The sequence below is a fragment of the Engraulis encrasicolus genome, chromosome 5, assembly GCF_034702125.1.
Source record: "Engraulis encrasicolus isolate BLACKSEA-1 chromosome 5, IST_EnEncr_1.0, whole genome shotgun sequence".
NCBI classification, from domain to species: domain Eukaryota; kingdom Metazoa; phylum Chordata; class Actinopteri; order Clupeiformes; family Engraulidae; genus Engraulis; species Engraulis encrasicolus.
Window position 1 is genome coordinate 42,155,074 of NC_085861.1, and position 17,311 is coordinate 42,172,384.

Sequence of the window (17,311 nt, forward strand, 5' to 3'; positions counted from 1 at the left end):
AACAACAACAACAACAACAACAACAACAAAAACTTGGCACAAGATCAGCTCATACCACACAGAGGACTTTGTGGATTACTACAACCCTGCACAGCCTACGATTCAAGATTAATGAGTTTATTGTCATTGTCAAAAAAGGAAACAAAATTGTGTTTGGGGTACAATATTTAGTAGCAGCAGGTTTTCAAGTAAAGTGTACAAGAGGTAAAAGTGGCACCAGTGCCTGACCCCCAGCCCCCCTCCATCCCACTTAAAGTGCAACAAAGATTTATAAGTGCCCTAATGTTTGACAACACACACACACACACACACACACACTCACACGCATATCCAAAAGGATAGATAAATAAACAGCTCCCCAACCAAACTAAAATAAGAAAGTGTCTCTGATGCACTACAGCTGATACACTACACCGGATCTGGCAGGATAATAGGGTTTTTCACAGGATCCGGATCCGGCAGGATCTTAAGCAGTGCATCCGGTATCTGGCAGTTACCTAAAAATCAGGACCTGGTGCTTTACTTTACTTTACTTTACTTTATTTATTTCTTCAGGACATTGCACATTAATGAACATATACATACATATGTAGGCCTACATATATGTAAATATGCCAGATTGTAGCCCAAGGGCTAATTTCCATCTGGTGTCCAAAATACTCTAGCCTAGGTTTTTCAGTCAGTCTTTCACAACCCCAATTGCTGCATGGAGTGAAAGAACATTGGAAGCGGCCAGTGCAGGCAGTGTGGCAGTAAGCCAATGAGTCTAAAAAATAGTTTGAGCCAACGTAATAAAAAGGCCCCACGTGTGCGGGTAGGCTATGTGTTTCAACCCTTTCATAGGATCCGGTATCTGGTTCCAGATCCGGCAGGATCTTAAGCAGTGGATCCGGTATCAGTCAGGATCCTAAAAATCAGGATCCGGTGCATCTCTATTCAAAAGTCTTGGCCTGGTGGTATAGGCTGTTGGCCAGTCTTTTAGTCCAGCTCTGAAGGGACCTGTATCTTCTACCTGAGGGTAGTCGTTGGAACAAGTGATAGCTAGGATGGTGGCTGTCGCGCAGGATGTTCTGCTCTCTCAGTAGACAGTGCATGGTGTAAAATGGTTCTAATCTCTTGGAGAGGCATTCCAGTGATTTTCCATGCTGTTTTCACCACATGCTGGAGTCCCTGCTGGTCTGCTTTGGTAGAGCTGGAGAACCACACTAGGAACCCATAGGTCAGAAAAATGCTGATGGCACAGTTGTAAAAGTTCACCAGCAGCGGCCTGGGGATGTGGTAGCTCCTCAGCTTCCTCAGGTAGAAAACGTGCTGCTGGGCCTTCCCAACTGCAGAGGCAATGTGAGTGCTCCAGGACAGGTCCTCTGCCAAGGTCACTCCCAGAAATGTAAAAGTACTGACCCTCTCCACCACCTCTGAACTGATGGAGAGGGGTCTGTGATTTTCAGGCTGTTTTTCCCCAAAGTCCACAATCATTTCCTTGGTCCTTTTGGTGTTAAGAGCCAGATTGTTGCTGTCACACCATGAGTTTCAAGAGGTAGGCCGCACCTTGCATAGTAGTGTTTTTTATTGCACAGACGCTTCGGCGTGTGCCTTCTTCAGTGTGCACACTGAGGAAGGCACACGCCGAAACGCGTCTGTGCAATAAAAAACACTACTATGCAAGGTGCGGCCTCCTTCTTGAAACATTGAATTTGAAATTTGGGCCAGCACCCTCAGGGACTTAAATAATTAAGAGTGACGCCTGCTCCAAGAAGAAAATTGTCACACCATGAGGCCAGATGTTGCACCTCTGCCCTGTAGTCCCTCTTGTCGTTGTTGGTGATGAGGCCCAAGACGGTAGTGTCGTCTGCGAATTTGCCGATCCCAGTCTGTGTGATGGAAACAGTCCTGGAGCATAGGAGCAGCATTCTCTGGCCCAGAGTTGTATAAAGTAGAAGTACAAGTACTCGTACAGATGTAATTACAACACAAGTTGCTTGATATTACATGGTTTCAACTTTGTAATATCATACTACTAGTGTTGTAATTACATATGTGAGGGTACTTCTACTTCTTCTTTATACAACTCTGCTCTGGGCATATTCTTACTGTTGGGACGGTGGTCTCAGCACTCTTGATCTTGGGTGTGTACTCTGAGTGCAGCAGAAGGGAGAGGTGGTCATGCCAGGGGTTCCCAAACTTAACCATCTTTGGTAAACCCCCATATTCCTGTGCATCCCCTGTTCACAATTTAAATCTATGACTGTTCAGTAAAATAACAATAATAGCTGTAATTTTCAGAGCAATATATTATAATGCAGTTATTAAACTAATGGGAATATTGTTCATCTTATTTTTTTTACAGCTATACTTTTCCCTCCAACTTGCCATGGACCACCGGGGATCCCCGGTCCCCACTACAGTGCTACATCTGACATCTCTCTAAATCCAAGAGTTCGAAAACAAATCCAATCTATCAACTCAACAAGCTAAGTGTAATAGATGTAGAGCTAGCAGATGTTGGCACTGGCGGTAGAACATAGTAAACCTTTCTCAGAACATCTCCTGCAGATGTGATGACGCTGACACGTATTCATCTGGAGCTTTAGCTCAGTGGGTTTGCACCTGTGCTCCCATGCCAAAGGCTTGCTAGGAGGCTGTGAGTTTGAGTCCTGAGTGCCGGAAATTAGAGGCAGACCTCAGTTACTTAAAGGTGCACTGTGTAATATTTTTGAAAATTGCCCTTTTCATACATGAAAAGGGGATCCTCTCTCTTGTCCTCTATATTGGAAATAGACAGTTTTAGCTGCAAAATACACTGTTCTTTGGTCATACTAGTAAATATTAGTTCATTATTTAATACATATTTATAAAAATATCAAATGCGGCAGTAAACAGCACAGTTTCAATGAGCAGCATAGTAGCAATACCTACTCTGACCACCATACTACACAGTAGTGCACCTTAAAGCATGATTACAACTTTGTCACCATCAAGGAAGGTGCACAAGAAGAAGGACAGTTTGTCAACGTACATCTGGTTGAGACTGAGCTTAGGTGAATATATACCTCCCTCTTGTGGAGAATGGAAGACTGTTCCAGAGTTTGACATTTGATAGATTCATTTGACAGATGTAATCATGCCTGTCATCATGCCTGTTCTTGGTTAATTTTTGTGGTTTTTATAGTATCTTTGTATATCACAGTATATGCTATCTGGGATTTCTGGCTCTTAGACGTTTTAAAAAAATGGCTCTTTTGAATGATTGTTGATTATTTATTCAGTGTTAAGAAGATAGCATTTTTGAGACCATCTTCAGGTCATTTTTTCCAAACAACAATTGATTGTCCTCCTTCTTTTAAACTATTGATGATAGGGGAGTGTGAGAGGTGGACAGGAAATGAATGGGGAGAGAGATGGGGAGGGGTCGGCAAATGACCGGGGCGGGAATCGAACCCGGGTCGGCTGCATGGCAGACGATTGCCCCACCGGCTGGCCACGGCAGGGCCTGTCCTCCTTCTTCTAAAGACAGTTTCTGCCACTATCTGAGACAGGCTCTTGTGTTTTTTCCCCAATTAATGTACCCATGTGAAGGTCACTATATATCTTCAAACGAATGAAAAATGAACGAAAACACAGAGGGAGAGGTTCCCATCGTTCACGTCTAGGAGCCGTTCAAAAGTATCAACTCGCTCACAAATGTCACAACACTATATCACAGGATATTGGCCTACTTTATAAAATAACACTAGAACGTTTCATGTGAGGCCAGGTCATGTTTCCTTCCAAAACCCTGAATACAGTGAGTCCCTTTCAATATCTAAACTCCGTGCCTCGGTGGAGAAAACAATAGTTTCCCAGCTGTCAGCCAGGCCCAAGGGGACTTTTACCTACTCAACATCCACGATTGCAAATAAGAAAATTACCTTCGTGCTTTTTCAAGATATATAGTTTTATAACCTTCTACATGTATTGTCAATGACGTCTTGCCTCACTTCAGGACACAAGCAAAAGGAGAGGACACAAGGTTTGATATTGAAAGGGACCCTATCAGTTTTCTGTGAGACAGTTGACAGGCAGATGACTCTCTAGAGCAGGGGTTCCCAAACTTTTCCAAATTGGGGACCACTTGAAATGTTCACAAATGTTCGGGGCCAACCTCTGGCCCAATAAAGAATAAAACTGAAATATATAGTCAACAAGCAACACACTCAGAAATATTATTTTGATTTTTAGAAAATTATTTCAAGGCCTACTTGGAATACCCTCAGGGCCCACCAGTGGGCCCCGGCCCACAGTTTGAAAATCACTGCTCTAGACACAGTGACCTAGAGGTGCACACTTTTTTTTACAGAGCAACAGCCAAAATGAGACTTATAGTGACACCTAAAGGTTTACTTTTTTACATTTGACAGATCAAAATGTGTGTGTGTGTGTGTGTGTGTGTGTGTGTGTGTGTGTGTGTGTGTGTGTGTGTGTGTGTGTGTGTGTGTGTGTGTGTGTGTGTGTGTGTGTGTGTGTGTGTGTGTGTGTTTGTGTGTGTTGTGTCAGTTTTGTAGGTGTTTCAGTTCCAACCACAGTCACAGTACTGGGTGAACTGCCGCAACACTGTGTGCTACTTTCTCAAGAGTATCAACATCAGTTTGAAGATGAACATTGAAATAGCCAATACTGAATTACATCTTTATGGGTAGGTTGATGCTTTTCTTCTGAATTACAAGTGTGCCCCTAGGATAAATGTCAGTTAAGACACGATTTTACAGTGAAACTTTTAATTTATCCATTTAATCTTTTCATTCGTCCATTTAAAATGTTGCATTACCTAAAATAAGAAGACCAGTCTAACTCGCTTCTTAACAGCACAGCTTTTTGCCAGTTCATAACTTAACACTCAACCATAAACAATGTGCACTAATCTTATATCTACAAACAAACAAATTGTGCAACTCCATGTAAAGGACAGTTGTTGGAAGTAACATGGTCTGTATCTTGTCAACTGACATGGAAAAAGTTCATCTTGTGTCTTTCATTTTTGCGTAGGTGACAGGGGTCTTAATGACTAGGTGACAGGCTACAGCATATATGAGTCTCCTGCGTCATCCGTGTCTCACACGACCACAGTAAATCTGGACACTCCTAGTCCTCACCTCATTAGAGCGCCAGCCACAAGGTAAGACACAGTTCATTAGTTGCTCCTTAAACAGAAGATATATCATCTTTTGTTGAATTTGTGAAATTGTTACCATTTCTAAGTGATTAAATGTACAATAATGTTCTCAAACTTAATTTGTTGGTGGAGGATGTTGTGTTTGCATCACAATGCATTGTATTGCATTGTATACATCCCCTCCACGAATCTCCACTCCATGGGTGACAAGGCATTTAGTGTGGCTGGCCCTAAACTCAGGAACAAACTTCACATTGTAACTGAGCCAATGCACTTCCCCTCATCCTTTAAATATGTTCAGCCTATTCACCCTTGCTTTCACTTCACAGTGGAATTGAAATGTTCTTATTTCAACTTATTTAGTTTTATTATTATTGAGATTTATCTTGCTTTGATGTTATTTCTGTCAAACTGTTTTGCCTTTGTAACATGTACCTCTGACTTTTATTTGCGGCTAAGCCTTGGAAATTGTTACCTCCGCCAAGGAGGTTATATTTTCGGTCACGTTGGTTTGTTTGTCTGTCTGTTTATCCGTTTGTCTGTTTGTCTGTTTGTCTGTAAGCAAGATAACTGTAATGTTGTAGTGTTTTTAGAAGAGTTCAAACTAAGATAATTGTTTTTAGATATTTTTTATTGCTGAGGCTTGAGTTTTAAGTTGGCATTGTTGCTGATACAATGAAATGGAAGTTGTTAGCCACATAAATAATTTCATGTAATTTATTTATTAGAAATACTCGTAATTTAAAGAAACATTTTTTTTTGTAAGAATCATCTTACTATACACTTACTCTATTTGACTACTATCACAAATGGCCTCAGTGTGTAATAGTACATAAGCAAGTATTCAATTTTAAGATAAATGCCGCTTAACTATTCGACCAGACAGCAAAAGGAAAAAAGTCACTGAAGCAGATTTATTTTGAGTACAAGATCCACACATTGAATAATGTGTTTGGTCTTCGTTGTAGTCTCAGCTGCTTGTTTTATTTAAATAGGCCATCGCTGCTCGCAAAGAGGCTGCAGAACAGGAAGAGGAAATGGAGAGACCTGCGCTGCTAGTCTTCCTCTTGCTCTGTGTGCATGGTGATGCAAACTTCTTGTCTCAGATCCCCCCAGCTTTTTTTTTTAAACATTCTCAGTTATTTTATTTGTTAAAGGTTTGAGTGTCTACAACCTTTACTATTGGCAAACAAGGCCTTAAATTACAGAAAACAAATTGGTAACACTTTCTTTGTACAGTTATTACTATGTTCTTTCTGGGTAACAACAGGGTAACAGAGAGAAGTTACATGGTAAAAAAAGGGGGTATTTACAAAGTAGTATAAGTAGTATAATACATATATCTCAAGAATTACTATGAAACTACTGTGTATTTTCTGAGTAACAACAGTGTAAAAGAGAGAAGTTAGGCTTCCTGTTATATACCATCTAACGTATCTATGAAACCATGTTATTACCCACACAGTAATGTCTTTTTCTTGGCAATTACATGCTATTTACTTTGTAACTTACACTTTTCACCCGTTTGTCACCATTTAACTTCTCTCTGTTACCCTGTTGCTACCCAGAAAGTATACAGTAATCACGTACGGTAACTGTACTGTAAAGGAAAGCATCACAACAAACAAATGGTGGTAAATCACATTGTATACAATACCGGTATATTTGTTTTTGTCTTTTGTCATATTTATAGTAATGTTTTGTATTTGTGTTCTTTGTCTCGTCTGATTTGAAGAGGGAGCACTAGCAAATTCAGGTAAGCTAGGTTTTCAGTTCCTTTTTGTTTAAAACCCAAAACTTTTCTCAACAGGGAGATTCTGTTGTGCATACACAAACGCAGTGTTGTTTATGGATCGATGTGATTGTTTGTAAAATAATAAATCTATTTATACAATTACATGTAGGCCTACTAGTAATTGCTAACACATACTCTATATGTCACATGAGCACTGAATAAAATTAAAGCACTTAAACCAATTAACTAGGCTACACACAATATAATTTGTATACAACATAATTCAATATAACAATAGGCCTATAATTACACGTAATACAATTCTCAATCATATAAAAGATGTTTATTCAAGTAGACAACCAAATTCATTGATGGACATGCTGAAGAAAGTATTACATAAAGTGCAGTAAATGTTGAATTTAGTACAAAGTGTTTTGTATGCATAACATTCACATCAAGTAGAACTGAAATACAATTTCAAACATCATTTAAAAAAAAACATGCAGATCTTTGAAACAGTAGGCCTACATACTTAGATCAGCATTAAAAGTATTATATAGGTTAATATTTACCAATTTACAAAAGTGAAGAAGAAAATGTCAAGATTTGTTAAACAATTGAGTAGAGATGGGACACTTTATAAATCTTGAAGTTTATTAAGGGGGGCCTATCATACATCTAAAATCATTTTCATTGGTTAAAAAAAACCCTTACACAAGCATACAGGCACTGACTTCTGAGAATACCTACAGCTCCTTGTGTAACAAATTTCACCACCGACTTGTTCACCTTGGCCTTCGGCAACCGTATCTCACTCATTTCGTGAAGTATTCACGAAAAAAATAGCTTAATTTTCGTGGTGCATTCACGCTATTTCCCGCCTTTCGTTATGTCTTCACGAAAATAATAGATTAATTTTCACGCTGCCTATTCACTTGAATTGCCCGACTGTTGCCTAGCGACCCACTAGTTTGATGCCCTTTCGGTGGCCTACCGTCACATGATAATCAAACATTTCAAAAAAGCAATTTAGGTTTAGGTTTAGGGTCAAGGTTAGGGTTAAGGTTAGGGTTAAGGTTAGGGTTAGGGTTAGGTTTAGGGTTAAGTAGGGTTAAGGTTAGGGTTAGGTTTAGGTTTAGGTTTAGGGGACATAAGGCGTAAGTACCAAAAGGGCGTCGAATTAGTGAGTCCCCAGTGTATCAGCAGTGTTCTGTCAGCACCCCCTCCCTGCCCCTGCAGACGTTTGGATAACCATAGCAGCAGTGGGGCAATTCAAGTGAATAGGCAGCGTGAAAATTAATCTATTATTTTCGTGAAGACTTTACGAAAGGCGGGAAATAACGTGAATGCACCACGAAAATTAAGCTATTTTTTTTCGTGAAGACTTTACGAAAGGCGTGAGATAGGGCTCCTGTGGCTCAGACAGCTAAGATACTGTGCGGTTACACTGGGGACCCAAGTTTGATTCTGACCGGAGGTCATTTCCCAATCGTTTGTTATCGCTCTCTTCTGCTCACTTCTTGTGGCCTTCTCATGCTGTCCTATCAAATAGAGGCATTCATGTCAAAGCGCCTAAAAAAATGGGCCATGTTCCATGTGTCTCTCTGCTTCAGGTCCAGTTCCGGAGAGCCACTCTTGCTACAGGATTGAGCCGTTGACCCTGGCCTTAGTGGTGGTCGGTGACATAGTGCTGACCATCGCCATCGTACTGGTCACATACTACTGCGCCAGCCGACGCAAACGACAGAGCGATAACGGTACAGGCTACAGTCCTTTCCTTACATTACATGATATTATGTCACTTTGAAATAACCTTTCATTTAAATGAGCTTAACTTACATCATAGAACATAAACAGTACACAGACACAGACAAGAGTAAGTAAGCATACTCAGAGTAAATATCTGCGACTTGAGAATTTAAAGTACTGCTAATTACTGTCCCATCCCAACATAACCGGATGGAATGAATGGCTAAAACATGGATGGACATCTAGGTTTGTTTAAGAAGACATAGCCGACATTTAACACCTGATCTGTCCTTGACCTCATCATCAAATAATTACATGATGGATAGAATGAATATGTAACAGCTTTTAAATTGTTTTCATGCATCAATAATTATTCTGAATATTCATTGTCAAAACAAGCTGAACAAATTGAGTTCTGTGTCCCTACTCTGAAGGACATAGAGGGCCTGACTGAGGGAGTGCTTAAAGCACATAGCAAAATTATGCGACCTTTGATTACTTTTAAAAAAATATATGTATGTTTGGGAATTTTAGCCTTTATGGCTGGGGAAGTGTGTGAGAGACACAGGACATTAGTGTGAGAGAGAGACTAGGGAGGTTCAGGAAATGGCCACAGGTCCCACTCAAACCCAGGTCCCTGGATTTATAGCATAGTGCAGTGGTCTCCAAACATTTACCCCCAAGGGCCAAATTATGTAGCACAAATGAGGCTGAGGGCCAAACAAATCGTCTGAATGGACACAGATAGTACACATACCGGTATATGTTTTCATTTGTACCAACCTCATGGCGGGCCAACTGTTTGCCATGGCCGTGACGGATCTGGCCCGTGGGCCGCCATGTGGAGGCCCCCTGCATAGTGCCTTGGCTCCAAGCCATTGATTAGTTATCGTGTGAGACCGCATCAGGGTTGAATTTTCACAGAGCAAGTTTCTCAAGTTTCTGGTTCTTGTCCAAAAGTCAGACCACAAGGGTGGTGAAGACAATATTAGTCATCAAGCCATCTACCCACATATCAATCCATTTCAGCAACAGAGCACAACCTTGTCTGCAAAGTCACTCACTCTCTACCATGCTGGTGTCTCAGTCAGACTAACATACTATACATGTTTATATAGCTACTGTATGTCTATGGTCTGTTCTAACAGTTGAGTGTAGGTGAGCAATACTGGAAATTGTCAGAAATCTCTTGACACCCTCTTGACAGCCCACTCGACACCCTGGGTCTGTAAATGCATGTGTGTGTTTGGTTGCACCTTGCTAAACCACAAACACAAAGAGAGGACAAAGAGCCCCTCTCATCATTTCCTCCCACATACCCCCCTTGCTGCTCCAAACTGCACTGTGTCACCTTTGAGTGTAACTGCAAGACAGAAAGAGTGACAGTTGTGCGCTTATGTTGATGACTTACTTGTTCATCATGTGCTATACAAAAATGAAAAAAGGTAGAAAACATAAAATCATATGAACTAGAAATGCACTCAGAGAGGAGGCTGTTTGACAGAACAGTTACTCCAATTACACCCTAATTTTGTTCAAGTCTTTCTGCCTTGTTTTTGTGGAGTTAGAAATTTTTGGAAAACCAAGTCTCTTGGTAGAAGTATGTAGGATGGTGTGCGAGGCTATGGATTTCCAACATCTCCACAAAATTTCATCAAAATCTGTTTCTAACTTTCTGAGTTATGCTGCTGACAGACAGAAAAACAAACAAACCAACACGACAGAAAAGCTAACCTTCTTGACGGAGGTAATACATAGCCTACTATATCTACAGCACATGTGTGCAGGCCTGGACTGGCATGCAGGGCACTTTCCAGTGGGTAGACCGTCTCAGGGGCTGATGCTATTAGATTTTCCTAGAGACTGGCCAACGATTCAGAGGGGGCTGCCCCAAAATGCCTTCTGCTGCCCCCAGGCCAGTCCTGGATGCTTGTGACACGTGTGGACAGCTGACAGGAGCTGTAGGTGTCACTGCTGAGTAGTAAGAATGTAGAGTGCAGCAATGGAGCGATGGAGTTTGTGTTGATGCTTTGTTTTTTGTTTTGGTATGTTTGTGTGGTTTTATGCCTTGCAGTGCAGAACACAGGAATTAAATGTCTCATTTTATTGAGTGTCTGCTCAACAAATATTTGCAACTAAACACATACAAAAGGAATGAAACAATGTTACCTGACTGGCTGTATCAAGAGAAAACTGCAATCAGCTTAATTTGATATGATATGTTCTCAATTCACCTACTTCCTACGTGTCCTTGTAGCAACAACGGGCACTGTTTACCTGGGTTCTAATAAGGTGCATTTGTTTTTCATCCACACAGCTGATAAGGTGTACATGAACGTAAGAGCAAACTGCAAGAAGTGATTTTCATCACATCCTCACCTCCTCATCACCTCCTCCTCACCTCCTCATCACCTCCTCATCACCTCCTCATCACCTCCTCATCACACCCTCACCTCCACATCTCACACTCACCTCCTCATCATCTCCTCATCGCACCCTCACCTCCTCCTCTTCACCTCCTCATCATCTCCTCATCACACCCTCACCTCCTCATCACCTCCTCACCTCCTCATCACCTCCTAACCTCCTCATCACCTCCTCCTCACCTCCTCATCACACCCTCACCTCCTCCTCACCTCCTCATCACCTCATCACCTCCTCATCACCTCCTCCTCACCTCCTTACCTCCTCCTCATCACCTCCTCCTCACATCCTCACCTCTTCATCACACCCTCACCTAGGGCTGCACAATTAATCGATAATAATCGAAAATCGTGATAAAATCGTGAAATCAAAGTCGTGATTTCAATGGTGATTTAATCGTGGCAATAGTGACCTACCTTTGAGAGCGCCCTTGGAGCCAGAACATACTGTCAGGCTGGTGTTTCTGGACAGAAATCTGTCCACCTAAGTCTCATGCTATTGCCTGTACATAATTATTACAATTCATTTTATTTTGCTCATCCCGTATATAATTCATTCTTGGTTATGTTTCATGTTGTTATAATTTTCAAAAAAAAACAAAATAATCGTGATAATGATTTTTTCCACAATCGTGCAGCCCTAAGTATAATAAAACTGTATTATGGTATCACTGACACATATCACTGTGGTATCACTGTCACATTACAGAAGAATTTCTTGTATGTAATAAAAGTTAACATGATTATATTGAAAACGTAAATTGAAGAACAAACTGCATGACGGGTTTCAATTTCAGTAAAGCTCAACAACTATATATTTTTCTTTGGGAAATGCACGGCACACATTATGTATTACGTATTCTTTATTCTTTTGATGTTATGATCATTAAAACTACGTTTTGCTGTATTTACTGCACATCGTCTCAGGGAGCTTAATTTTCATCAGGGTTTTTCTTTAAATATATACAATATATATATTTCTTTAAATATATAGTTAACGCGTGGCTGGCCATATCACTTTGTCTCATTGATATCAATAAATATTTATTTTCTCATGTGATTTAGTGGATTTGTGATATTGCAAACATCGCAACATACACATAACACAACATCATAACATACTGTATACATGGTGCCTTTATAATAAATCACATTTTAATCTATGAGCATTGTGTGTGTGTGTGTGTGTGTGTGTGTGTGTGTGTGTGTGTGTGTGTGTGTGTGTGTGTGTGTGTGTGTGTGTGTGTGTGTGTGTGTGTGTGTGTGTGTGTGTGTGTGTGTGTGTTTGAGAGAGGGGGGGGGGGGAAGAGAGATATATGAAAGTCCCACTGGGAAAGCCCAACGGCCACACCCAACACAGTGCACTGCACACCCCAAAACTGCATTTGTGCCTCCCTTGTACATGGGCACCGCAAAGAGAGCAGTGCATGAGATATCATGCTCAGGGTACCTAATGGAGAAGGTTGGGCAAGCATTGGACAAGAAAGCAAAATTTCATGTGGGGCCCCCCATACCACCACCTACTCAGCATCAGATACCCCATACCACCACCTACTCAGACTCAGCATTCTTCCTGGAACTTTGCTGCTCACCAGAGGGCCCTAAGCCATCGCATAGTTTGCTTATGCCTCAGGCCGGCCCTGTAAGGAACTGCATCGGACTGGATGAGTGTTGGAGTGGAATGTCCCTAATATTTTGGTGTATAAATAACAGGAACAAGGGGACAAGAGTTCATAGTATCGTGTGGTTCAAAGTACATTAACAGTTTGACATCCATGAAGTAAAGATGCTTTTACCTATAGCTTCAAAACCATTGAATTATTTGTGCTTTTACAATTTCCCTCAGAACTAAATTCAAGTAAAGCAGGAAAAAAGAGATTCATTTCACCTTCCTCTACATTGAGAACAGAATGAGAAAGCAAAAAGTAATGTCTGAAGAACCATTTCATATGCCTTTCACACACACAGCCTCTCATAACATTATTGTTCAACATTCAATTGTTCACTTTTCATGTAACCATACAGAGATGTAAAGAACAATTGACATTGAGCTACCTGAGGTACAATACTTTCTCTGTGAAAACGAATTCAACAATCACCTGGAAAGGTTAAAGTGCTGTTGCGGGTCTTTGACTGGTGATTCTTTTACACATTAACCCCTTAGCGCAGAGCCTTTGTTATAACCTTACTGCCACCAAAATTGTAATGGCTATATCTTAATCTGTTACTTGAGGCTCTTGGTAATGTCATAGCAATATTTTTATGATGTAGTTGAGTATTTTCAGCAAATAGTGAATAGGCCCGCCGGCGACGCCATCTTCAGTAAGAGGCTACAAGGATTCTTCTGTGCTGTAAATCTGATTAATTTGACCCATTACCATCCCCATGACTATGCCCCTGCACTGTACATTTTTGAAGGTTCTGTAAAGAACCATCAGCTAGTTCAGAAAGGATCCCAAAGGTTCTCTGAGGTTCTTGCAAGACCACCAAAGTTCCTCGCTTAGGGGCTCTTCTAGCCTGATTATCATCGACTTTCAAATCTCTTCGAGACTTGGTCTGACCTAGACCATAACAATAAACGTTTCCCAAGCGGCATGGTTGAACCACCTTGTGACGATGCACCTTGTGAGTGCATCATCACGGCGTCTAAAATGACAGATGCCATTGAAGCCATCAGACTCTCTCACCATTTAACCCATTCTTTGCCTAAGCTACAGCCTTTGGTCATGGACTTTGGTGTTACATCATGTTTCATGAATGTTGTTAGCCCAGCACTTTTACATGGGTGCACACATGTTTAGTTTGCTAACTGCCCAGGTAAATGCAGTGGTGTAGTTTACGTAGAAAGCGGGTATACGGAGTTCTAAATTTCAGGGATTGCAGCATATACCCACTTAGAATTAATTGATCCATTGTTTTGAATAGCACAAATATATACAGTTAGCCTACCAATTACTCCTCCCAGCGACCTGGCGGATCGGGAGTCGAACCGGAAACCTTTGGGCTACAATTCTGACGCCCTAACCCATGGCTGCCCCTGGAAAATCTTCTTTCAGGCACTTCTCACAATATCTCCCGATTGTTCTATGAGCCGTGTAGTTTTGACAATGTGAATACCTGCCAGTCTGTCTCTGCCTTGCCATTTTCCTCGCATTGTGTGTGTGGTTCAGTGCCCTAGATAGCCATCTCGTACAAAAAATCCACTGTCTCCATTTTCGGTTAACCTCAACACCACTGTGATACAGACTGTATATGTACTCCTTTTTGAATAAACTCGACACAACGTTTCAAACCAACAAAGTATTAAGGACTGTTGAAGTTTACCGTCTTGGTCTCTACACTTCTTGCATGTTCAAAATCCGAGTCAAAGGAATCAAAAACTCCAAAAGCCAAATTAATCTATTTATTTTCTAAAATTACCAAATAACAAAATGACCACCACTGGTAATATCCAGAATACCAGCAATGGCCCATACACAGTAAACACTACAGCTTTCCAGAACTGCAGAGTCTACTACATAAAAATGACAGTGACAACGAAAGCATTACGGAACGTTCCGGAGATCCTAACCTTCTCTCGCCCTGACCGATAACAAAAATTAGGACCTACTGAATATCCCCTATCTGTTGGTATTTATGGTTTGTGGGTGTATGGGTGTGGTTATGTGTAAGCAATTACGTGATTTGTTAGTTAACCCAGAATATGCCTAATCTGTGTCGATTGTAAGATGCTGTCTTCATTTCCGGGTGGGCCTTGATTTCATCACTCTAGGTCTTCATGACCTCATCTGTGGACTTCCTGAGTTCTGTAACTTTAATCAAGCAATACACATACAACAGCACATTCTTTTGACATATTTGAGGGTCCTTGGCTCTGAAAAGATTGAAATCCAATGTTAGTCGTTTGCCCATTGTCACCTACTCCTGGCCTCCTAAAAAGGATTAAGTCAAATAGTTTCGCTTCTGAGTGACATCACTGTATCCTGTGCAGAAAGAATGATACTTCAAGGAGTTTGGTATGGACTTCAGACTTATTCAGAAAATAAGCAATCAGTTAATCAAACATCACATGACAGCTTTCAGCTTGTCTCACAACAATGTTTGATGACCTCTGTAGGCTCTCCTAAAAAGAATGGGCAATTACTCAATATCCTCATCTCATGATTGTCACATGGGGTCATTGGGCCTACTCAATGGTTTGAGTGCCCACCAACAAGACACATTTATTTTAATGTTTTTAATCATAACCAAATATTGTAGAATTTCCTGCAAACACAAATGAATACCTGAACAACTTGCTGTAAGACAATGCATTATATTTCAGGACCTCAGAATCTAGCCTATTTTCCAACAGGACTAAACCAACATCTATGCATGACTTGTGAGAGCTGGCTTCATCCATCTACTGAGTGAGATCATGTGGAACAGTGACAGTTCCCTCGACTGTCAACAGAAGTTCCAGTTTCAGGTTCCGAGACCATCCTTCTTGATTGGTCGTCACAATTGGTATTTCCCAGGTACTGTATGTTCTTTAAACTGAGGTGACTTATCATACAGTAGCTGTATCTGTGTATCTCTCTCTCTCTCTCTCTCTCTCTCTCTCTCTCTCTCTCTCTCTCTCTCTCTCTCTCTCTCTCTCTCTCTCTTACAAGCACACGCACGCGCGCACACACACACACACACACACACACACACACACACACACGTCCACACGCCCACACAAAATGTTGGTTTGACCATCACAGTAAAACGCTGATGGTAACCACATACAGGTCATGAAAAAACAAAACACAGGTGGTTAAGAGACAGGAAACGGCCAAAGAGATAGAAGCGAGAGAGCAGCTCGCTCCATATCTGAAGAGAAACACTCCTCTGCATGAAGCATTATCACCACATCATCTTCAGTGTACCCACAATGCACTGCAGTCCAGTCCTATAGGCTGTCTTGGCCAGCTAGTGAAATTACATTTTATATATTTCACAGTAACTAATACAAATAATAAATGTATTTATTGAGAACTATCATTCAACTCTCTATTCTGCACAGAAATGTATCAAATTATCAGAACATGGGACATGCTGTGTGGATGTTTTGGTCAAGGAGTGAAATTAAATTGACGGATGCACATTCTTGTCATACTTGATAGACCACTTGACAAAAATCGTGGACCAATTTCTCGTCAAAGACTCTCATTTTAGTAGCTCATTTACACACAATAACAATGGGGTGTCAATATTTCAGAGTAAGCTATAGATCCAGAGAGACTACTTTAAATACTTGGGAGACTGACATTAAACAATAAATCATGGAGTCAAAAGTCCTGTTCTTAAACAGTTCTGTTGATGGTGCAATTTCAATTCTACAGAATCTAAATCTTTACATGATATTAAGTTGAATTAACACTGAAAATGTCATACTGACCATGACCAAAGAGTAAAATTAACAAGAATAAAATGAACTGTAAAATTAAAAACTTGAGTGGGCCCAAACGTTATCTGTGCACTGTAGAGACGAATGTAATCATCATCACCTTCAAGGCTACAGTATGTCTTCAGCCCGAGGAGAGTGTGCAGGGCAGCCGATGGGGGCAAAGGGGTATGTTGTCCCAGCCCAGGCAGAGAGGGGCCCCAGAATTGGGTCCTCATTACATTGTATGTATTGCGTGGGGGGCCCTTTCAGATGAATGTGTCCCAGGCCCTGCCAATGCTGTCCTGAGCCAGAGGAGAGTGTGTATGTGTGTGGTTATAATCATGAGTGTTTTACATGAAGGGTGTCAAGGGCTGCCTGAGGTGGTGGCTTCCTGTACCGGTGAAGATGTAGCCACCACCGAGGCCTTTAACTGAGAAGCACCACTATAGCTTACAGGAAATGGGTATTTTCAGACTAACATGAAAACAGGATATGTGATCAAGTTGTCCGAGAAAAAAAAACGAAACTATTCTAATGACCATGCATCACTTTTCTTTTCTAGTTAAATATTAATGGAAAAAATACATTGATATGTGTACAGAATTGTTTTTGTGATCAAATTGTTTTTTGATTGTAGTCAGGGGTTTCAATTGGAAAAGTGGAGGGGGATGTAGAGAGGTCAGGGGTATCAGTTTCATTTTTATACAAATAAAAGAATCGAGACTGAGCCGTGGTGAACGCAGGTTGTGTGTATGTATGCCTCACAACAGGAGGTGGGAAGGGAAACTTTCAAAGTTCCTCCTCTGTGAAAACTCTGAAGCACACACCCACCTAGCACACACACA

At 41.0% G+C, this 17,311-nt stretch overlaps 1 protein-coding gene across 1 annotated transcript; it reads left to right on the top strand.

Moving 5' to 3' along the window:
- Positions 1 to 4,585: 4,585 nt before the first annotated feature.
- On the top strand, positions 4,586 to 12,116 carry hcst (hematopoietic cell signal transducer). Its single transcript, XM_063198245.1, has 6 exons — positions 4,586 to 4,672; positions 5,023 to 5,152; positions 6,145 to 6,232; positions 6,885 to 6,905; positions 8,498 to 8,641; positions 10,951 to 12,116. Exons 3-6 carry the CDS (start codon positions 6,187 to 6,189, stop codon positions 10,992 to 10,994), a joined length of 255 nt encoding a protein of 84 aa, XP_063054315.1. The 5' UTR covers positions 4,586 to 4,672; positions 5,023 to 5,152; positions 6,145 to 6,186; the 3' UTR covers positions 10,995 to 12,116.
- Positions 12,117 to 17,311: the final 5,195 nt, after the last annotated feature.